The following is a 23,325-nucleotide window of genomic DNA, read 5'->3' as shown; positions in this document are numbered from 1 at the left end:
ACACATGAGGACGGTCTCAACAGGGATCTTCGGTTCATGTCGCACTATCTGTAACCCCCGTGACTTGCCTGGGTTTGCAAAACCTCACTTACTGTGATGTCTGGAGACAATACACATCTCTTTAACCTGTGATTAATGCTCCTTCCACTCACATTGTCGGCCACTTTAGGACTTGAACAGCAGGTTAGGTGTAAAGATTGGCATTCTAATCAGTAATCTGTAAACTGTCTCTGCTTTACACGCTCTGTCTGAGGCCAGAACTCTCCATTCACCCGAAGAAGAGAGAAATCTCGAAAGCTAGCGAGTTTACTATCAAATAAATCGGTTGGACTTAAACCTGGTGTTATCAGGCTTTTTACTCTGTGAGGGAAAGGCAGAGAGCGGTTCAAGTTGCTGGATAATCGCTGTCTGAAGTTCAAACCGAGATCATTCCCTGCAGTGCCTTTGCTGTTCATCAGCACATCCTCACCAATACATCCTCAGCGCGAATCGGTGTGTTTGCAGGAGTTAATATCTGATCGGAACAGTACTCGATTAATTTAATCAGGTTGAAAAAGACTGGCATGAAGCGCTTTGTGTTAACATTTGAAAGGGATTGCACTGAAGCGAAAATATTACTGACAAGTCTGGATTGAGTAGACCCGGGTTTCTAACTCGCTTGTATATGATATTCCAGTTTGCACGTTTTGTTCATCGCGCTCTTTTCATTTCTGTTTGAATTTGAATCTAAAATATCGGTTCGGGCAGGAGGAGGAGAAGCTGAATGTTGAAAGACATTTCACTGCTCTGTCTGTCTCTCAGTCTCTTCCCCGTCCCGCCTCTCTCTCTCTCTCTCTCTTTCTCAGTCAGGTCGGGGCGAGCTGTATAATAAAGGGAGCTGCAGCTCCTCTCTCATTCAGCAGCGATTTGACTGAAGAAGAATCATGTCTGGTAGAGGGAAAGGAGGCAAAGGGCTGGGGAAAGGCGGAGCAAAGCGGCACCGCAAAGTGCTTCGTGATAACATCCAGGGCATCACCAAGCCAGCCATCCGCCGCCTGGCTCGCCGTGGCGGCGTCAAGCGGATCTCAGGCTTGATCTACGAGGAGACCCGCGGGGTGCTGAAGGTTTTCCTGGAGAATGTGATCAGGGATGCGGTCACCTACACCGAGCACGCCAAGCGCAAGACGGTCACCGCCATGGATGTGGTGTACGCTCTGAAACGCCAGGGCCGCACTCTCTATGGATTCGGCGGCTAAACAAATCCACCCAATTCTCACAAAACCCAAAGGCTCTTTTCAGAGCCACTCACATCCTCACGTTGAGAGCACTGACCTTACCACAAGAACGGGAAATTTAATTACTGCATCCGAAAGGTGTGCATCTGGCAGAAAGAAACTTACTGCCTGTGAGCCGAAAAAAAAGCGTATGTCAAATCTGCCGGTGTTTAATATCATGTTTGAAGATCTTCAATCGGTCTGTAGTAATTCACCTCCTTTCAGACGTCTTAAGGTTTTCTCAATTATTCCTAGCATCCACAGTTATTCCAATGCAAAAGGAATCGAGTTACCTTAAGTTTTTGTGACACTTTGTTTTCCCCATACCAGTAGGAGTTTTATTCCAGCTTGTTATAGCCCGGTCAATATTATTGGCCAACCAAAAAAACTAAATCATTTTTTAAAAAGGAAGAATTAAAAGGGACAGCACCTAAAAAGGAGGGGAACTTCCCGAGGGGAAAAAAAGAGAAAATGGAATGAAAATACCAAATCAACATGTGATAAAAGGGTTTAATAATGCACCCCATTCCCTTCAGTGCCTGGTGGGCACGAAAGGATTGTAGGTCTATCACGAAATGAGACTAAATTTAATCGTGGTGCTAAACACTGCGCAAACGTTGAGTGTTTGCGATTTTTTAAATTGAGACAAATCATTTCAAAGTCTGATTTGTTGATTTTTCGAGTATCGTCTCTCAAATTGGCGGGCTTTTTGAAATTGAAGAAAAGTCAGTTATAGTTCCATCAATCAGGGCCCTGAAATAATTGCCGCACAATCTTTTCAAACTTGTCCACGAAATGCTGGCCGGAAACAACCGCGGGCAGCGCGCCGAAAAACCCAACCCAACACAAGCTCTTCAGAGCAACCAAGTTTGTCAAAAGAGCTGCAACACATAAATATCGATGGAACAATTTATTTTCTTACATCGTATTTATTTCTCCCACCAACCTGTGTGTGGCAGTGGAATACTTCATTCAAATTGCTAGAACTAGATAGCCGAGTTTAATTCAATGCAGGGCACGCGGTGATTCCTTGAATAAGCATCAAACACCTCAAATTAACCCACCCTCTCAAATAAATCCAGCTGCCAATCCAGTTCATTTTAGTGAAAATGTGTAGAGAAATTCTCAGATTCACCACCAATCGGATGGAGAATGGGTCGCCCTTTCACAGAGAAAGTGGGTGGCTCTGAAAAGAGCCTTTGGGGTTGTTAGATTTCAGAGTTGTCGCTTTACTTGGTCTTCGATGCCGCGGCGGTTTTCTTGGGCAGCAGTACGGCCTGGATATTAGGCAACACTCCGCCCTGAGCGATGGTCACTCCTCCCAGCAGCTTGTTGAGCTCCTCGTCGTTGCGCACGGCCAGCTGGAGGTGTCTGGGGATGATGCGGGTTTTCTTGTTGTCCCGGGCCGCATTGCCGGCCAACTCCAGGATTTCAGCCGTCAGATACTCGAGCACAGCAGCCAGGTAGACCGGGGCTCCGGCACCCACACGCTCCGCATAGTTGCCCTTTCTCAGGAGCCTGTGAACACGGCCCACCGGGAACTGCAATCCAGCCCGGGATGAGCGAGACTTAGCCTTAGAACGAACTTTCCCGCCGGTCTTTCCTCTTCCAGACATTTTCACAATCTCTCACACACTTTAACAGAGAATGAGAAATGCCGCCCAGATTCACTTCTCTTATAGCTTGGGGAGGGATGGCGGTGCACACATTGCTGATTGGCTATGAGGAAACCCTAATGAGACCTTCTCCACAATGCCCAATCAGATATCTGTTTAAAGCACCAATCGGGAAAGGCCCCGGTGCTGAGGGCGGAAAGTAAGGGCGCCAAAATCCAACCGCTTTTTTATTTCAAATCAGCGCCTAAAATCAGAAAATGTTTGTTTGCAATTAGAACAAGGTTATACGTAATTAAGATTTCAGCTCAAGATCAGAATACACCCCATTTCTCTCCCTAATCTAAAAATTTCCCTTTCTCAATCAGTTTCTGGTTTTCTGTGTAACTAACAAGAAGTCGAAAATTAATTGAAGAAACATACTGTGGGAAATCTGAATTAAAATCAGAGGGTGGAAAGTCAGGAGCTACATTTTCAAATTCCAACCGATTAATCTTCACATTTAAAATCCCGCCAATGTATAAATAAGAAATCATTCAAATAATAAACTAATTTTATTGCGTTTTTTTTACATTCTGCCTCTCTCTTCCTCTAGTTCCTGATTTTGTGTGTGTGTCTGATTAATTAAAACAGTGCAATAATTGGAAATTGCGCCAAATTCGCAGAACCCCTAAATGTATTATTTTTAAAAATCATGTGTGAGACAGTCGGTACATGTCACAATTATGGAAATGTTCTCACCCAGAAAGTCTCCAGAATATCAACATCGCCTAATGTCAATGTTTAGAAATTAGCGTCCATTACTTTACTATTTCCTATTTTATCAGATTCACTTTTACAAGCCGGGATCCCCTTCGGGTTTAATCTCGATCTTTTTTGAAACCCGCTTTCCTGGCGGTGGGCATTCCCATTTCTTATACTTCGGACAATAATGGCGTGGATGTTCAACAAATTAACATTATACCGTCTCGGTGCAGTGGACTGCTGCCTCCTAGCGTCGCGCAAAAGCAGAGAGGTTTAAATTTGTGGGTATTGAGATTATGCTTAATAAAACACCGAGGCTAACAGGGAATGAAATGATCGGTTATATAAAGAGGAACAAAACTGGATTTGAAACATTTTTATTTCTATTTATTCTCTCTCTCAACAAACAATGAGTGTTCGAATATCAACTCCTCTGAGAAGAGGGCGCTCAGGGAGTCAGTGGGCAAACATTATTCATGGATATTAGTAAACAGATTCAGCCAAAAAGGCAATTAATCTACATTATCCAGAAGTTCCTGACTGAAAGGCTAATGAAAGACAGTTTTAAGTATATAATTTCTAAAACGATGATAGTATAGCTTTCTCACAGAAGTTGTGGGTGGCTCTTAAAAGAGCCGTTTGGTTGTGTTTTTTTTTCAGTGCATTGGTCAGTGTTATTTGGAGCTGGTGTATTTGGTCACGGCCTTTGTTCCCTCCGACACGGCGTGCTTGGCCAATTCCCCGGGCAGCAGCAGGCGCACGGCGGTCTGGATCTCCCGGGAGCTGATGGTGCTACGTTTGTTGTAATGGGCCAGGCGGGAAGCCTCACCCGCGATGCGCTCGAAGATGTCGCTGACGAAGGAGTTCATGATGCTCATGGCCTTGGAGGAGATGCCGGTGTCGGGGTGAACCTGCTTCATCACTTTGTAGATATAGATGCCGTAACTCTCCTTCCTGGACCTCCTCTTCTTCTTGCCGCTTTTCGTTACCGGCTTCTTCTGGGCTTTTTTAGCGCCCTTCTTGGAAACTTGGAGTTTCTTTTCTTCAGGCATGGTGCTCTCAGATTGCAGACGCAGAGTAAGTGAAATACCTGCTTCAACTTCTCATTTATCGGCTAACCCAGACAAGTATGGAAATGAGGGATGGACGATAGACGTGTTCACCATTGGCTAATCTGTGATGATGCGGGATTTTCTCCTTATTTGATTGGTTCGTTCAGATAACCAATCACAGTTACTGCTCCTCACATCCGCATATTCTCTCTGTAGTTACATCCTCCACTCCCCCTGCCGCCTCCTTATTCAAACAATTCCCAAACTTCCGCACTCTGGCGATACCAGCGCATTCTCTCTGCTGGTAAAACCACATCGCTCTATAAAATACTGCTGACACCGTTCATCTCTCTTCCCTTCCTCACCAGCAAGAACTGCTCCTCATTTCATCCCGTCGCCCGGACGTCGCAGACTAGAATATTTGAGATAAACCTCAAGGTTTATTTTAGCACTGCTTCCTCACAGTGCCTGGGACCCGGGTTCAATTCCGACCTTGAGTAATTGTGTGGAGTTTGCACGTCCTCCCCATGTCTGCATGGGTTTTCTTCGAGTGCTCCGGTTTCCTCCCGCATTACAAAGATGCACATGTTAAGTTTATTAGTCATGATAAATTGCCTCTTCGTGTCCCAACATGTGTAGGTTAGGGGATTAGTGAACAGATTTTTTTCCTTTATTGTTCTTCACATTTTAAAGTGGGTTGGTACCTCTTACTGGAACACAACAAATTACATTGGATTAGAGCACATGGCGACGGGGCAAACCCCGAAAGATTGCGAGTTTACTATCAAATAAATCGGTTGGACTTAAACCTGATGTTGTCAGACTTCTTACTGTGTCTAGAACACATGGCCCATCGTTCCTGACCCACCATTCAATGTGATCATGAGTGATATTGGATTTCACACTGATTTTCCAAACTGTTGTCCCCTATCCTTCACCTTCTCAAGAGACTAAACTCTAGGGAATATAATCCTAATTTACTCAGTCTCTCATCACAGAGCATCCTGAACCCAGATAACAATTTAGTATTTTTTTGGGAGTATTGCTAACAGTAGTAAGCTAGTTCTCAAATCTCTTTAAGGGATTGTGGGTTTTAGAATTTATGGTTCCGCAAGTGGCTTTTCCTATTGTTTGTTTCACTGTCAGAATAAAGCTTTCCTTCTATATCAGTCAGTCTGTGGTACTCTGTATGTTGTTTTCCACTCTTGAGAGGTGAAATCCTATTGTTTGACGATTCCTCTTAAGAATTGTATAATAGGGTGTTCCTTCTAAGTCTTTTTTCTCTCCTTCTGAATGTTGAACGATTTGCATTAATCTGCACACACTATTTTCACATATTATATGTGAATCTGTGTGTTTTGCCTCTCTGTGCATCACTCAGTATTTGTAATGTAGCAAAACTGCGATGAAGTCCTTCTCTAAAATTATCTGTAAGAGTGGGTTCCAGTTGAACCTGTCTGGAACAATGTGAAGTTGAAGTTGATCGTGATTCATTAAAAACCTTTGATTTAGTTTTTTTCGTGTCATTCAATGTGTGGCGTGTTATTTGACTGTGGATTCAGCTCCGTGACGATTGGACTTTGAAAAGTATTGACAGCAAATATTGCTGTGGTTATGGCTCTGTGCATATTTTTCCTCATAGTCTCAGTGAGGTGGGATTATTGCATGGCTTTTCAGTTTACTGGAGATTTTGAGAGTGTGGACACAACTCTCTATCTTTCACTCTCTCAAATATGAGTATAGATTAATTCAGTTCTCATCAAGTTCCAGCTGACATTGAGTGTATGATTCATTTAAATATCACCTGGTTCTGCTATTGGATGTTAATGTGCTACTATCTGAATTTTTCAGTACTTTATAAATTGCATCCTTTATGGACCACATTGTATTTCATTGGAGGATAGATTCTGTAATCAGGTGTGATATGAACAACATTATTTGCCTCATCCTTCGGTTTCAGAGAGTGTAAGTGAATGTGGGATTTATCATACAGATTTCAGCCTTAGCAGTTTCAATAACTGAGGGCAGCATCCTCAATCTGTCAGCCTGTTGTTAGTTTGTAGATGTAGGGATCATTCTGTTATTGTTTCTTTCTCTGATATGATTTGGAACTTTTTATTTTTGTGTTTGTCTGAGGCAAGAATTTGAATGGCAGATTCATTTTGTAGCTAGGATTCTGTGATGGTTGAAATAAGTGTTTTCAATCTGTATTTCTTGTATATGAGAGTGGGATATTTTGTATCTGAACTTTATTGTTAACTCAGGCATTTCAGCACAATTTACTTTTAACATCTTAACATATCAATATCTGTTTGACATAATTTATAATATGGATTTGATGTATATTATTGTAATAGATTAATCTCACTAAGTGTATCTGAGTTGTGGAATGGTATTCATTTTAAAACTATATGAATATTAAAATGTGGATACGTTAATCTGATCCGTGGCCTCACGTGTAATTCCTGGTGCAGTAAACATGCCTTTTCTCTTTCAATTTTCGACAATGTGCTGGGATTATTTTAAATGTTGGACTGGTATGCAACATGTGGCCTTGGCTGAATTCTTGGACACTTTATACAGCTTTGGTCTATAAATTATACTTTGTCCATTCCAGCTACATATTACTATTTCATTTCTGACAAATGTCACAGAGGATATTTAAATCAACATTTTCAAATTCTGTGATTGAAGTTTGCTCCTCTCAACCGAGATAGAGGGAAACTTTTTTTAAAAAGTCACCAAACAGTGCAGTTTAACTCTTCAATTGAAAAGTGATCTCTGTCCTTGGGAACAGTGTGGGGCTGAATAATTATAATTTAATGATTATACGTTATGTCTGACACTTTGTCTCAGAATTAGCTCAACATTTCAGATGTTTTATGTTCAGTCTGTTTTGAATTGATACTATTATGTATCTACCTCAAAAATTGACTTTAGCAGGCATCAGGAGAATCCATTGCCCAGATTTGCTAATGTTTTTCATGTATGTTTCAACCAATTACTATCTTAATGATTATGTTTGACTTCAGATTTATGTATCAAGTTACAAGTCTATACTTCAGTTACAACAAAGTTTCTATTCAAGAACCATAATTTTGTATTGAAAACACATTTATAATAAGACTATTTTGATCTTATTTTAACCATTACTTCCTTCAAAGCTGGATATATAAAATTAAATGCATGAATCGTATACAAAATATGGGACCACTGCAAAAGTTAGGAATCAAACTATGGTCAGTGGCTTGGAGGGTCGCCTTTCTCACAGTTATCTGATTATTGTACTTCACACTATACTACACGCTGTGTATTTATAGAAAGCTTCATACCCTTGATCTTTAGAACTTTAAATTTGATGAGTATAATGATTTGCGAACAGTTGAATCTGATGGTACCAATTTCCTGTTCCTTCACTCCAAGTTAAAATGTTTCTGAATATGTAATTTGTTGTATGGCTTATTGTTAACCAGCAGATGGCACAAACAGTCCACAATATGTTGGATCTTGCCGTCTGTGAACACAAACTAGAAAGCAGTGGGTCTAATGCTACACCTCGAGCTGGTGCGTGCATGTGTGTACAGTAGGGTTGAAGTTTCTGCACCCGTTATTTTCTGGTTTGGGAGAATGTCTTCTCTTCTACAGGTTTTAAATGAGGCCAAGTGCATGTGGGATCCCTCTGTGTCTGTCAATTTCCATTCATCTTACTGTGTATTTTGAACATTATGTTTTTGTATTGGAGTTTTATTCTGCACGTTTAATTGCTACTGTGCGAGAATTGGAGAGATTTGGTATATCTGTCAACTACTGTGAGTTTTATTGCAAGCTTAGCATTTTCTGTAACTTGAATGTGGCTGACATTCTGTAAATAATGTGGCTAATTAGGAGCTGTGTGCTTTCATTCACTGTATGTTTCTGAAATGTGAAATGTTTCTGATATGCATATGAGTGGGTTTTATTTATTTTTAACTCTTTAGCATGTAACTGCAACTGTATATTGTCTCTGTAAATGCTATAGTCATATATGTATCCATGAATTTATTCTGTGTCACTTGAAAATGAATGACGATTTCATCATTTCCTGTCAATCTCTGGTATGAAACTTAGGGGTTTAATCTTTGCCTATTGGATTCTAGTGTGTGGGTATTGCTTTTTCTTCATGTCTTAATTTTCTGTTTTATTGTGAAACTCTCATATTTGAGTTCCACATTAAATTTGTACCTTTCAATTTACAATGTGTGCATTCACATTTCTCACCAGAGCCTCCCAGTTGCCCTACTTACTTAGCTCTCTACCTCACAGTCGCTGTGTTACGTTTATATATTTTATTTTGTACCCCTTGTTTCGTGGGAAGGGTGATTTTGCTTCATATTTCTTCTCTATGATCCCATTACGCTGCATATGATGTTTTTTGCAATTTCTGACTTTCCTAAGATATGTACATGTCAAAGCTTGTTTGACGGAAGAGAAAGCCTTGGTTTGTCCACAACATTGGGATTTATATTTGTCATAACACTACATGGCATTTGTCATTATACATTAAAAATTTGAATGCAAGTTCTGAACAGTCATAGCAATTTTCAGTTGTGTGAAATTGACTTCTTTCTGCATTTATTTCATGTCAGTTTCTGATGTGCAAATGTGACATTGGTGCATTTCCTATCAACTTCTGGTAAATTGAGGGCTGGTGTTTCATTGTCTAAGGGCATTTCTGGTGTTGAGTAACTGTTTTGTTTTGAAATAGAGACTTGTTTGTACATGACTGCTGTTTCTTTTTGCATTCCCTCTCTCTGTCAGTTTCTGGCATGTGGATGTGAGAGTTATTCTGCATCTGTCAATAACTGATACGTGGATTTGATTTTAGTCAGTATTTGTCAGTTTTAGCTATGTATATAGCTTATGAATATCAATGGTTCATGAACTTTCTCAGGGTCTGAAATGTGGAAATGGTTTTACATCCTTTAATATAATTTGTTTGAGTGTCAATTTAAGTTCGTACCCACAGTAAAATGCAAGATCTTTTCCAAGGATTTTTGCACATGTGTGTCTTACGCTTATGAATCTGTGTGATCTATTAAAATCTGTGAACTATTGTTGGTGTATGAACATTTGTCTTCAAGTCACTATTCAATTTGTGAATGTTCATGTTTATCAGCAATCATCAGTATATTTCCTGGTGCTATGCCTTTATTCCATACCTATGACATTTTGAATCAAACATTTCTGTTTAACACTTCATACAAGGCCCTTGGCATAAGAATGAAACTGACAGCTTCAGACACGCAAGTGTGAGTGTTCTCCATTTTAATTTGCACTAGAGAGTTTTCAGTTCGACTTACTTTTTACTGCAGTCATAATTTTAGGTGTCCAGATCACCAACAACCTGTCCTGGTCCCCCCATACTGACACTATAGATAAGAAAGTCCACCAATGCCTCTACTTTCTCAGAAGATTACAGAAATTTGGCATGGCAGCCACAAATCTCACCAATTTTAGCAGATAAAGATGAAAATGACAGCACAGGAACAGGCCCTTTGGCCCTCAAGCCTGCATCAACCATGCTATCCGAATTAACTAAAACCCCCTACCCTTCCAGGGGCCATATCCCTCCATTCCCATCCTATTCGTGTACTTGTCAAAAATAAAAGTCACTATCATATTTGCTTCCACTACCTGTCCCAACAATGAGTTCCAGGCACCCACCACCCTCTGTGTAAAAAATCTGCCCTCGAACATCTCCTTTAAACCTTGCCCCTTGCACCTTAAACCTGTGCCCCCTAGTAATTGACTTTTCCATCCTGAGAAAAAGCTTCAAGCAATCCATTCTGTCCATGCCTCTCATAATCTGGTAGACTTCTAACAGGTCACATCTCAACCTCTGTCCAGTGAGGACAAAGCAAGTTTCTCCAACCTCCCCTCATAGCTAATACCCTCCATACCAGGCAACAACCTGGTAAATCTTTTCTGACCCTCTCCAAAGCCTCCACATCCTTCTTGTAGTGTGGTGACCAGAATTGAACACTACATTCCAAGTGCGACCTAAGTAAGGTTCTATAAAGTTGCAACATCACTTACTGATTTTTAAACTCAATGCCCCGGCCGATGAAGGCAAGCATGCTGTATGCCTTCTTGACTACCTTCTCCACCTGCATTGCCACTTTCAGTGACCTGTTTAGTGATCAGTTTACTGGAGTTCTATGAGGATGTGTCTAGGGCGGTGGATAGAGGAGAGCCGGTGGATGTGGTCTTTCTGGATTTTCAGAAGGCGTTTGATAAGGTACCTCACAAGAGGTTACTGCAGAAGGTCAGAGGACATGGAGTTGGGGGTAGGGTGTTAGCGTGGATAGAGGATTGGTTGTCAAATAGGAGGCAGAGAACGGGGATCAATGGGTGCTATTCGGATTGGCGGTTGGTGACTAGTGGGGTGCCCCAGGGGTCGGTGCTGGGGCCTCAGCTATTTACCATTTATATAGATGATCTGGAGGAGGGAACCGAGTGTACGGTGTCGAAATTTGCTGATGACACCAAGATTGGGGGAAAGGCAAATTGTGCGGAGGGTGTGGAGAGTCTGCAGAAGGATCTAGATAGGCTGGGCAAATGGGCCAGGAACTGGCAAATGGAATTTAATGTTGGCAAGTGCGAGGTGGTCCACTTTGGTAGGAGTAATGGTAGGAAGGACTATTACTTGCGTGGTGAAAAACTGCAGCAGGCGACGGTGCAGAGGGACCTTGGGGTCCTTGTGCATGAGTCGCAAAAACCCAGCCTGCAGGTGCAGCAGGTGGTCAGGAAGGCTAATGGGATGCAGGCCTTCATAGCGAGGGGGATTGAATATAAAAGTAGGGAGGTCTTGCTGCAGCTGTATAGGGCATTGGTGAGGCCGCAGCTGGAGTACTGTGTGCAGTTTTGGTCACCGCACTTATGCAAGGATATTTTGGCCTTGGAGGGAGTGCAGAGGAGGTTTACTAGGCTGATACCGGAGTTGAGGGAGTTGAGCTATGAGGAGAGGCTGAATAAACTAGGCTTGTACTCGTTAGAGTTTAGAAGAATGAGGGGAGATCTCATTGAGATGTATAAGATGATGAATGGGATGGATAGGATAGAGGTGGAGAGACTCTTCCCACTCAGAAAGGACAGTAGGACTAGGGGGCACAGCCTCAAGATAAAGCGGGGGCGGCTTAGAACGGAGTTGAGGAGGAACATCTTCACTCAAAGGGTGGTGAATCTCTGGAATTCTCTGCCCGTTGAGGTGGTGGAGGCTGCCTCGCTAAATATTTTTAAGACGCGGGTTGATGGGTTTTTGATAAGCGAGGGGATTAAGGGTTATGGGGAGAGGGCGGGAATGTGGAACTGAGCCACGACAGATCAGCCATGATCTTATTGAATGGCGGGGCAGGCTCGAAGGGCTAGATGGCCTACTCCTGCTCCTATTTCTTATGTTCTTATGTTATGTAAACTCCAACTGCTTCCTCTCTGCCCATGTCTCCAACTATATCCTGCTGTATCCTCTGACGGTCCTCTTCACTACCCACAAATCCACCAACATTTGCGTCATCCGCAACCTTACCAATCAAACCATTTATATTTTCCTCCATATCAGTTATATACATTACAAACAGCAAAGGTCCCAGCACTGACCCCTGAGGAACACCACTTGTCACAGCTCTTCTTTCAGAAATGCATCCTTCCACTGCTACTCTCTGTCTTCTTTGACTGAGCCAGTTTTGTATCCACTTTGTCAGCTCACTTCTGATCCCATGCAACTTCACCTTTTGCACCAGTCTGCTATGAGGGACTTTGTCATAGGCCTTATTGAAGTCCATGTAGACAACATCAACTGCCCTATCCTCATCAATCATCTTTGCCACTTCCTCGAAAAACTCAATCAAGTTAGTGAGACATGATCTCCCCTTCACAAAACCATGTTGCTTCTCACTAATACATCCACTTATTTCTAAGTGAGAATAAATCCTGTCTCAAAGAATTCTCTCCAATAATTCTCCCAATAAGAATTGTCTCCAATAATTTCCCTACCATTAATGTAAGGCTCACTGGCCTGTAATTACCTGGATTATTCTTGCTACCCTTCTTAAACATAGGAACAACATTGGCTATTCTACAATCCTCTGGGACTTCCCCTGTAGCCAGTGAGGATACAAAGGTTTCTCTCAAGGACCCAGCAATTTCCTCCCTTGCAAATCTCAGTATCCTGGGGTATATCCCATCAGGCCCTGGGGACTTGTCTACCTTGATGTTTCTCGAGAACCCCAATACTCCTCCTTTTTGACCTCAACATGGTTCAAACTATCCACATGTCCTTTCCCAGACTCACCATCCACCAAGTCCTTCTCTTTGATGAACACTGACGTAAAGTACTCATTTAATACCTCACCCATTTCCTCTGGCTCCATGCATAGATTCCCTCCCATATCTTTGAATGGGCCAATCCTCTCCCTGGCAATGCTCTTTATCTTTGTATATGTATAAAAAGCCTTGAGATTTTTCTTAATCCTGCTGGCCAATGCTTTCTCGTGACAACTTTTAGGCCTCCTTTATCCTTGCTTAAGTTTCTAGAATGCATTCAGTCTGGCTGCATCACAACTTGGTATGGCTCCTGCTCTGCCGAAGACTGAAAGAAACCACAAAAGGTCATGAAAGTAGCCCAATCCATCACACAAACTAGCCTCCTATCTATTGACTCTGTCTACACTTGCCGCTGCCTTGGCAAAGCAGCCAGAATAATTAAGACTAAATGCATCCAGGATATCCTCTCTTCCACCTTTTTCCATTGGGAAAAAGATGCAAAAGTCTGAGGTCTCAAGAACCGACTCAAGAACAATTTCTTCCCTGCTGCCATCAGACTTTTGAATAGATCTAACCTGCATGAAGTTGATCTTTCTCCACACCCTATCTATTACTGTAACACTACATTCTGTACTCTCTTATTTCCTTCTCTATGAATGGTATGCTTTGTCTGCATAACGTGCAAGAAACAATACATTTCACTGTATGTTATTACATGTGACAATAATAAATGAAATCAATGTCTGCTCTATCTCTCTGTCTCTAATATATGTGTATGGGTTTTACATTGTAATTGTCTGTATTTATAACAGGAACCTGGGTTTACTTTTCATCAGATTATTTTATTCTTTGTACATGTCAAAATCTGCAGAGCAAATCTCATGAGAACATTTGTTATTTGCTGTGTTCTGGCACTATGACCATTCGTGAGAATAGCGATCTGCACATGAAATTGAAACAATGTCAAAATTAAAGATAATGTTTGAGATCCTCATAGTGGAAGTTAATGTGTTGCTTTTTGTGGTGTCTGGGTAGAATGCTCAGATTACTTCTGCACATTTCAATTAGCTGCAGCATCTGATATTTAATTGGCAGTTGAAGATATACACTTGTGAGATGACAGGTCCACCTTTCAATGTGATTAGAAGACAGGATGCTGCTGGGAGCCTGGAATGCAATATCTGGAAGGGTAGTGGAGACAGGAAAAACTCAACCTTTGAAATGTACATAGATAAACATTTGAATGTCATAATAGTCGATGTTATGGAAAAAGATTGGATACAGGGATTACTGTAGGTTTAGTTTTGTTGGTCCAGAGCCAATGGGACAAAGGACCATTTCTGTGTACTCTGATACTGTGATAATTCTTGGGACTTTGGACTTAGGTTGACTCACTTGCCCTCAGTAATTCTGAGCAGGAGTGAATTGGGGGAAATGTTTCCAACTTGTTCTTTGGGGTATGATTGTTGGATTAAACATATTTACCTATAACTTGAGATTAATGAAATTCTGAAGCTTTATGTTCTCTGTAGCAGTGGAGCTGATGTTCTGCCTGTGTCTCTGCATACTAGGATTAATATTGTACCTTTTGGCAGTCAAAATGAGGTAGGGATCTTATTCTTCCGCAACGAATCCGCACCTTGGAAGTGATTTCTTCATCTGTTCACCTAGAGGAAGAAAACATACATGTTGTAACTCAAGCTCAGATGATGCTGATGAAAGAGTCAAATACATTTCTCAGCTGATAGTCGGTAAGAAAAACATGCTCTACAGGTCATAAACAATATTAAAAAATGTTTCTGATTCCACTACCCCATACACAGCCTCAATCTTCCTGGTATTTTTGGTACTTTGATAACACTTGACAACATTTAGAATCTACCCACACCAGTACCTTTCAGAGAATGCCACTACCGGGGATACAGTGAGATTTCCTCAGAACTGGTTACTGTTTCCCATTGCATTCACCAATTACTGAAACCAACAGCTGCTGCTAGCAGGTTTCTGAGCTGAATGAGCTGGTGCCTCCAACACATTTCCAGTTCCAATTCCTCCCAGAGTCCAAATATTTACGGGGTAATCGATTGAACAAAGAAAATTACAGCACAGGAATAGGCCCTTCATTCCTCCAAGAATGCATTGACCATGCTGCCTGGCTGAACCCTCTACTCTTTTGGGGATCATATCCCCCTATTCCCTTCCAATTCTTATATTTGTCAGAATGCCCATTAAAAGTCACTATCCTATCTGTCATTGACCATGCTAAAACACAGTAAGACGTCTCACAACACCAGGTTAAATCCAACAGGTTTATCTGGTAGCATAAACCATGAGCTTTCGGAGCCCTGCCCCTTCATCAGATGAGTGGGAGTTCTGTTCACAAACATGGCATATGAAAACACAAACTCAATTTACAAAGTAATGTTTGGAATGTGAGTCTTTACAGGCAATCAAGTCTTAAAGATACAGACAACGTGAGTGGAGAGAGGGTTAAGCACAGGTTAAAGAGATATGTACTCATTCCAGTCAGGACAGTTAGTGAGAGACAAGTTGTGGCAGTTAGAGATAGTGTGACATGAACCTAAGATCCCAGTTCAGGCCATCCTCATGTGTGTGGAACTTGGCAATCAGTCTCTACTGTCAATCCATACTCCGAATTCTAGTGGCTTGTGCTACCAAATAAACCTGTTGGTGTTGTGAGACTTCTCACTGTGTTTACCCGGTCCAACAGCGGTATCTCCAATCAATATAAAACAACCATTGGTGTTAGGGGGTTTAGCAAGGTAAATGCATGGAATTACGGGGATATGGCTTGTACGGATTGTTGTTGGTGTAGGCTCGACTGTCTGAATCCTTCTATACCGCAGGAATTCTATGATTCAGTTACAGAGTTGTTTCCAACCTCACTGTCCCGCCTGTTTCCCCCATTCACTGTATAATGCCAACAAACAAACCGAACCGGGATTATACATCACAGGTTTGAGCAGAGAAAAGCCCGGTCATTTTCACTAGCAGCTTATTCACCTTGTGACTCCCTCAGCAGTGTCTCACACAGTCCCAGGAACTCCTCTCCATTCCCCCCGGCTCACTCCAATCCCGGAACAGGTTCCTGCTCCGCTCTGCCTCTTACAAACAGCTCCCGAATCTCCCTGAACTTCCCCCGAGTCAGTGAGGATCTCTGAGCCCCTCTGTGTCCACACTCCCCAACGGATGTGCTGCTGGGATGTGAACGCTGTTCCCTCGCTGACCTGGGCGCTGACATTTCCATTTCAGTCAGTTTCAAACAAAGGATTTCCGCTCACTGAGGAAATGGGCGGGGCCAGGGGAGGGCAGCGCGCATGCGTCAGGGCATCAGGGCTGAGGGCCGTGCAGCATGGCGCATGCGCCCCTCTCCACAATCATTCCGAGAACAAATGCAATTTGCTGAGTTATAATAAAGGGCAAAATACAGCGGATGCTGCAATCTGAAACCACACCAGAAAATGCTACGAAATCTCAGCAGCTCTGACAGCATCTGTGGAGAGAGAATAGAGCCAACGTTTCCAGTTGGAAGTCTGGAAAAGAGGAAGGCTCCGAATATTCGCTCCATTCTCTCTCCACAGATGCTGTAAAACCTGTTAAGAATTTCCACCATTTTCTGCCTTTGTCCCCGTTTGCTCAGTTCCCCCCGTTTGATTTACTCGGAGTTTGAACAAAGAAAACTGGGCTGTGAAGGAAAGGTACAGACCGGTTCAAGCTGCTGGAAAATCCCTGTCTGAAGTTCAAACTGAGGTCATTCCCTGCAATGCTTTTGCTTTTTACCAACACAACCTCACCAATACATCCTCACCCCGAATTGGTGTGTTTGCTGTGATAGCACAGGAGTTAATATCTGGTCAGAACAATCCCAGATTAATTTAATCAGATGGAAAGTGTTGGCCATTGAGCATGTATCCAAGAGTTTGATTGAAATAGACCAGATAATTCCAGAGGTTATGAATCATTCATTTCTGACATTATTGACCGGATCCTTGTACACAATCCGGGAGTTTGGATGAACCATGTGTCTGCCTCAGGTACAGGATCGGTGAGAGTTGAGATATAACTTCTCTCGATGCTTGGAGAGTGTCCGGGGTGGAGTGAGCCTGTTTAGATCAGACTTATTGTTCAACAGCAAAATACTCAACTCGCCTGGAAGAGGAGTTATCTGGGAATGGAATGGGAGCTGAGATTGAAATGGGGCAGACAGTTGGACTCGTTATAAAAAGGATAGTACTGAAGCAGGAATCTTAATGATAAGTCTGGATTCAATAAATTGTGGCTTCTAACCAGTTTATGTACGATATTCCAGTTTTTATGTTTTGTTACACGCCCTCATTTCACTTCTGTTTCGAATTTGCTTGTAAAATTTCAGGGCAGAGAGGAGGAGGAGCTGGTTGACTGGATTGGTGAGGTTAAATCTATCTTTAGCTTGATCAGGCAGAGATTATCCAGCAGCTTAATCCGTTCTCTGAAGAAGTCCTGTGAGAATTTTTCCAGTAGAAATTTTTCCAGGGATGTAGTCACGTATACTCCATTTGGTCCATTGTGTCTGCATAGGCCATCCAGTACCTATCTATTCTGATCCCATATTCCAGCATTTGGTCCTTAGCCTTGTGTGCTATGGCATTCCAACTGTTCATTAAATGACGCTGCCTACTACCTTAAATCTATGCCCCCAGATTATTGGCCCTTCCACGACGGGAAAGGGTTTATTCCCATCTATCATCTCTTCTCCAAGGAAAACAATCCCAGTATCATCAAATTCTCTTTAAAGCTGAGACACTCTAGCTCAGGTAACATCCTGGTGAATCTCCTCGGCACTCTCTCTAGCGCAATTAAACACAAGCCTGAAACAGGAGGAGGACATTTAGTCCTTCAAGCCTGCTCCGCCATTCGTTTTGATCATGGACAATCATCGAGTTCAATATCCTGATATACATCACTCCCCCTACCCCCATATCCCTTGATCCCTTTGACCCTAAGAGCTGTATCTAATTTCTTCTTGAGGTCAGGTAACATTTTAACCTCAACTGCATTCTGTGGTAGTGAATTCCACACATTTGTCATCTTTTGTGTGAAGAAAATCTTAAAAGTTTACTCCTTATTCTCAAACTATGATCTCTGGTTCTAGACTTCTCCATCCTTGGGAGTATTCTTTTTGAATCTACCCTGTCTAACTCTGTTAGAATTTTATAATTACTATGAAATCCTATCTCACTCTTCTAAACTCCAGTGAATCTAATATTATCTGACATAGTCTGTATTCATATGGCATCCCCGAATTCAGCCTGGTAAACCTTCACTGCACTCCCTCTATAGCAAGGACATCCTTCCTCAGACAAGGACAGCAAAACTGTACACAATGCTCCAGGTTTGGCCTCACCAATGTGTTATACAATTGCAGCGGACCATTCCTATCCATATACTCAAATCATAATGCTATGAAGGTCAATGTACCGTTTGCCTTCTTTACAGCCTGCGTGCACCAGCGTGCTTACTTTCAATGACTGACACAGAAGGACACCAAAGTCTTGCTCAGTATCCACCTCTCCCAATTTACATCCATTCAACTAATCATCTGTCTTCCTATTACTGCTAACGAAGAGCCTAACCTCATATTTATCCATATTATACTGCATTTGCCATGCAATGCCCAACCACTCAGCCTGTGCAACTCACAGTGAAGCACATCTGCATCATCCTCACAGATCACTGTCCAACTCAATTGTGTATCATCTGCAAATTTGGGGATAATATATTCAATTTCCTTTTTCAAACCTATAATATATAATATGAACAGTTGGAGTCCTAGCACAGATCCCTGCAGATCGGTATTAGTCGCTGACTTCTAATCAGAAAATGATCCATTTATGCCAACTCTTTGCTTTCTATCTGCTAACCAGCTTTCTATGTGGTTCAAGACATAACCTGCAATCCCATGTGTTTTAATTTTACACAGCAGTCTGCTATGTGAAACATTGTCAAAAACTAGGACTTTATTATTTTCACCTTTTCCTAAGTTGAATTCAATCGGTAAATCCCCTATTTGACACACTCCATTGGTATAAAACACCCCGATATACTCATTCCCAAGGTTTAGACACACCACTGTTATAATCATTCCTCTGGTCTATACACTCCCCTGCTTTTCACACTCCCCTACTTTGCATACTCCCCTGGTTACACACTCTAATGATTTATACACTCCCCGTTTTCCATGTTCCCCTACTTTGCACACTCCCCTGGTTTGTGCAGTCCCTTGGTTTACACACACCTCTGATTTGCATACTGCGCTAGCTTGGATACTCCCCTGATTTTCTCATCCCCTGGTTTCTGCATTCCCCTAGTTTGCACACTTGCCTGTTTTACACACTCCCCTGGTTAGCACACTTCCTGGTTTGTGCAATCCCCCCGGTTTAAGCAATCTCCTGGTTTGCACACTCTCCCAGTTCGCACACTGCCTTGGTTTACACAGTGTGAACACTCTCCTAATTTGCACATTCCTCCGGTTAGTGTACTCCCCTGGTTTAAACGCTCTCCTGATTTGTGTATTCCCACGTTTTGCCCACTCCCACGTTTTGCCCACTCCCCTGGTTTGCCCATTCCCCTGGTTTGCCCACTCCCCTGGTTTGCACACTCTCCTGGTTTGCCCACTCCTCTGGTTTGCCCACTCCTGGTTTACACACTCCCCTGAATTGCGCACTCCCCTGGTTAACACACTCCCTGCTTTGCACAGTCTCCTGGTTTGTGAAGTCCCTTGAGTTCTGCAGTCCCCTGGCTTGCACAGTTCCCTGGTTTGTACAATCCCCTGGTTTATACACTCCCCTGGATTGTGCACTTTCCTGGTTTGCCTAGTCTTCTGATTTACACAGTCCCTTGGATTACATACATCCCTGGTTAATATGCTTCCTTTATCGCGCAGTCTCCTGCTTTATGCAGTCCCCAGGTGTACACACTCCCCTGATTCATACACTCCTCTGATTTGCACACTCTCCCAGTTTGTACACTGCCTTGGTTTATGCAGTCCTCTAGTGTGAGAACTCCCCTGGTATGCACGCTTCTCTGGTTTATGCACTCCCCTGGTTTACACACTCCCCTGGTTTACAAACTCACCTGGTTTCTGCACTCCCTCGGTTTGCACATTGCCCTGGTTTGTGCACTCCCATGTTTTGTACACTCTCCTGGTTTGCCCACTCCCCTGGTTTGTACACCCTTCTGGTTTACACGGTCCCCTGGTTTACAACGTCTCCTGGTTTCTGCGCTCCCTTGATTTGCACACGCCCCTAGTTTGCACAATCCTCTGGTTTGTGCACTCTCATGTTTTGCACACTCCCCTGGTTTGCCCGGTCCCCTCGTTTGCATACTCCCCTGGTTTACACACTCCCCTGGATTGCGCATTCCTCTGGTTAACATGCTCCCTGGTTTGCATAGTCTCTTGGTTTGTGCAGTCTGGTGGTTTGTGCAGTTCCCTGGTCTGTGCATTTCCCTGGTTTGTACACGCTCCTGGTTTGCACACTTTCTTGGTTTGCACACTCCCCTGGTTTGTGCACTCTCCTGGTTTGCACACTTTCTTAGTTTGCACACTCTCATGTTTTGCACACTCTCCTAGTTTGCCCATTCCTCTGGTTTGCACACTCTCCTGAATTGTGCCCTCCCCTGGTTAACACACTCCCTGCTTTGCACAATCCCCTGGTTTGTGAAGTCCCCTGGGTTCTGCAGTCCCCTGGCTTGCACAGTTCCCTGGTTTGTGCAATCCCCTGGTTTATACACTCACCTGGATTGTGCAGTCTCCTGGTTTACACAGTCCCCTGGATTGCGTACTCCCCTGGTTAACACGCTCCCTCTTTTACAATCTACTGATCTAGTGCAGTCCCTTGGTTTATGTACTCTCCTCCGGATTGCACACTCCCCTGGTTCACACATTCCCTTGGTTTGCACACTCCTCTGGTTCACACACTCATCCGGTTTACGCACTCCCCTGGTTCGCGCACTCACCTGCTTTGAGCAATCCCTCCCCCCAACCCCCGGTTTATGTCCTGCCTGCTTTTAAATACTCCCCTGGTTTTAAACGCTCCCCTGCTCTGCACAGTCGCCTGGTAAACACAATCCACTGGTTTACAAAGTCCACAACTCTGATCTGTTTCAAAAGCAATTGTGAATATGAGTATGCTTGCACCACAGTTATGTATTGTGTATTCTAATGTTGTATTCATACCGCATCTGACATCCTTTGTGATGCATGTGTTAGTATCAGAGTCATAGATTGCTCCAGCATGGAAACGGGCCCTTGAACCCATTTTGCCCATGTAAACCAATTTGTGTAATGGTGCTCTTCATTCAGATTTTGACAAAGACCTCGATACTGGATTACATTACTGCCTCACACTCCAGGCATCCAGCATCGATTCCTAATTTGGGTCACTGTGTGAATTTTGAGGGTTCTCTCCGTGTCAGCATGGGTTTACTTTGAATATTCCGGTTTCCTCCCACAGTCCAAAGGGCATGCCGTTTAGATGCAATGGCCATGATAAATTGTCCCTCAGTGTACCTAAAGAGGCAATAGAATATGGCGATTAGGGGATTTTCAGAACAACTTAATCGCAGTATTAATGTAAGTCTCCTCGTGACTGTGATAAATAACTTTAAATTCTACTTAATGCTCAATGTTCATTCTCCCATTTTCTCTCAGTCTGTAATTCTGTGTCAGTCGTTCATTTTCTATGGCCCTCTATGTCTCACTGCCCTATTATATCTCAGTCTGCCTGTCTTTCTCTGTGCCTTGCGTCTCAGTGTGGCTGCCTACGTCTCCCTGTGTGTATCGCTATGTGTCTCTACATCTCAATTTCACTCTGTCTCCCTCTGTTTCTGTTTGTCTCTCCATGCTTCCCATTCTCTGCCTCACTCGTGCTGCCCCCGTATCTGACTCTCTCTCACATTCTCTATCGTTAATTTTGTTGTGTGTATTTGTGACTCTCTCTCTCTCCATCTCTCTCACTCTCTCTCTCCACCAACATGTATCTCCTATTCAACCCCTCCATCTCCATCGAACTTTACACCTTGGTCTTTCTCCATGAGTTTTCTCATTTTTTTCTCTAACTCTGTTCCCCTCTCTGTTCTTCTATCTACTGATTCTCTTTTCTCCATGTCCCTCACTCGAAGTCTCAACATCTGTGTCTCTCTGTTGCTGGCTTCGTGTCTCCACAACTCTCTCATTTGAATTATTTTATTGCTTGTGTTGTGGACAAAACGGTAAAATGTGTAATACTGAACACTGCTGTGGTTTTGTGGGTGAAACGGTCTCTACACTGTCTCCTCAGAATGTCCTGGTCCATGATTTTATCTTCAGTTTTTAAATCTCCAGTTCCGATCAGAATGGTCAGAGTCTGATTGTGACTGCCAACAACTCCACTATCAGCGGCAGTGTGATTATTCTTCAACTGGACGTCCCTGATGTTTGAATTCAGGATTTGGTGATACCGAGCAGTGCAAGAGGATAACCTCAAATTGGAAAATCTCGAGGTTTAGAGAAGAGATCATTTGTATTTTCAACTTGAAGAAAGGTGTGCATAAACAATGTAATTCATGAACACTCATTTGATTGGCCGCTGCTGGGGAGTGAGATTAACACAATATCTGGGGCAGAAGCTACAGAGAGATGAACCAAGTGAATTACAATCAACAATTAACCAACATAACGGGCGAAAGTGTGAAAGAGAGGGACGATATGCACTGGGGAGTTAAAATTACAAGAACATTTTAGCCTGGGATTGTGCAGACGGGAATATTGTGCAAGAGAGAGTGTGTGATAGGGGCGGGGGAAACAGGAGAATATCACTGTGTTTCTGTGTCCGTTCAGATTGTGAGATCTCCACATTATTCTTGTGTAAAGCAAAAATATTTTTCAATCATATTGTCCCCCTGTGTCCCTCCTACTTCTCAAAGTTAAATTTCAATGTAATTTCCATATCGATTTCCAAATTTCAGCCGAAAAGTAAGGGAGATGACAGCGATGGGGTGAGAGAGCGTGAACAGTACAGCAGAGAAACGGGGTTTAATCCCAAATGCAGCCTTCAATCCGGGTGAATTTTTTTCCACAACAGGCATTAAGGTGTCAGGCACAATGAGGATTGAACCTGGGCCAGTGTGGAGCCGGGATTTGAGTGGAAATTGAGAGTTTGGGACGAGAGAGAAACACAGAGAAGGCAGCAGCAGCCTGGAGCTGACAGCAGCTTGTCTCCGCCCCGTCCGCTCGCTGCCTTTAAGTTGCTCAGTGCCGCCACCAAACGCTTCATTTCTCATCCAGTTCACATTGACGGAGAGATTTGGTGAAGAGTTCCGAAC

At 42.9% G+C, this 23,325-nt stretch overlaps 3 protein-coding genes across 3 annotated transcripts; 1 reads left to right on the top strand and 2 right to left on the bottom strand.

Annotated features, from left to right (window-relative positions):
* The first annotated feature begins 923 nt into the window (after window positions 1–923).
* LOC145344723 (histone H4) lies at window positions 924–1,315 on the top strand. Its single transcript, XM_080191829.1, has one exon. It carries the CDS (start codon window positions 924–926, stop codon window positions 1,233–1,235), a length of 312 nt encoding a protein of 103 aa, XP_080047955.1. The 3' UTR covers window positions 1,236–1,315.
* Window positions 1,316–2,252: 937 nt separating this feature from the next.
* Window positions 2,253–2,884, bottom strand: LOC145344724 (histone H2A-like). Its single transcript, XM_080191831.1, has one exon. It carries the CDS (start codon window positions 2,867–2,869, stop codon window positions 2,483–2,485), a length of 387 nt encoding a protein of 128 aa, XP_080047957.1. The 5' UTR covers window positions 2,870–2,884; the 3' UTR covers window positions 2,253–2,482.
* A 1,400-nt stretch (window positions 2,885–4,284) lies between these two features.
* LOC145345393 (histone H2B type 1-B-like) lies at window positions 4,285–4,662 on the bottom strand. The gene has a single exon (XM_080193209.1). The coding sequence runs from the start codon at window positions 4,660–4,662 to the stop codon at window positions 4,285–4,287; it is 378 nt and encodes a 125-aa protein (XP_080049335.1).
* Window positions 4,663–23,325: the final 18,663 nt, after the last annotated feature.

Source organism: Carcharhinus amblyrhynchos, chromosome 7 (genome assembly GCF_965287045.1).
Source record: "Carcharhinus amblyrhynchos chromosome 7, sCarAmb.v2.hapA, whole genome shotgun sequence".
NCBI lineage: Eukaryota > Metazoa > Chordata > Chondrichthyes > Carcharhiniformes > Carcharhinidae > Carcharhinus > Carcharhinus amblyrhynchos.
The sequence above is the reverse complement of the archived record's forward strand: the minus strand, read 5'-3'. Positions and strand labels throughout refer to the sequence as shown.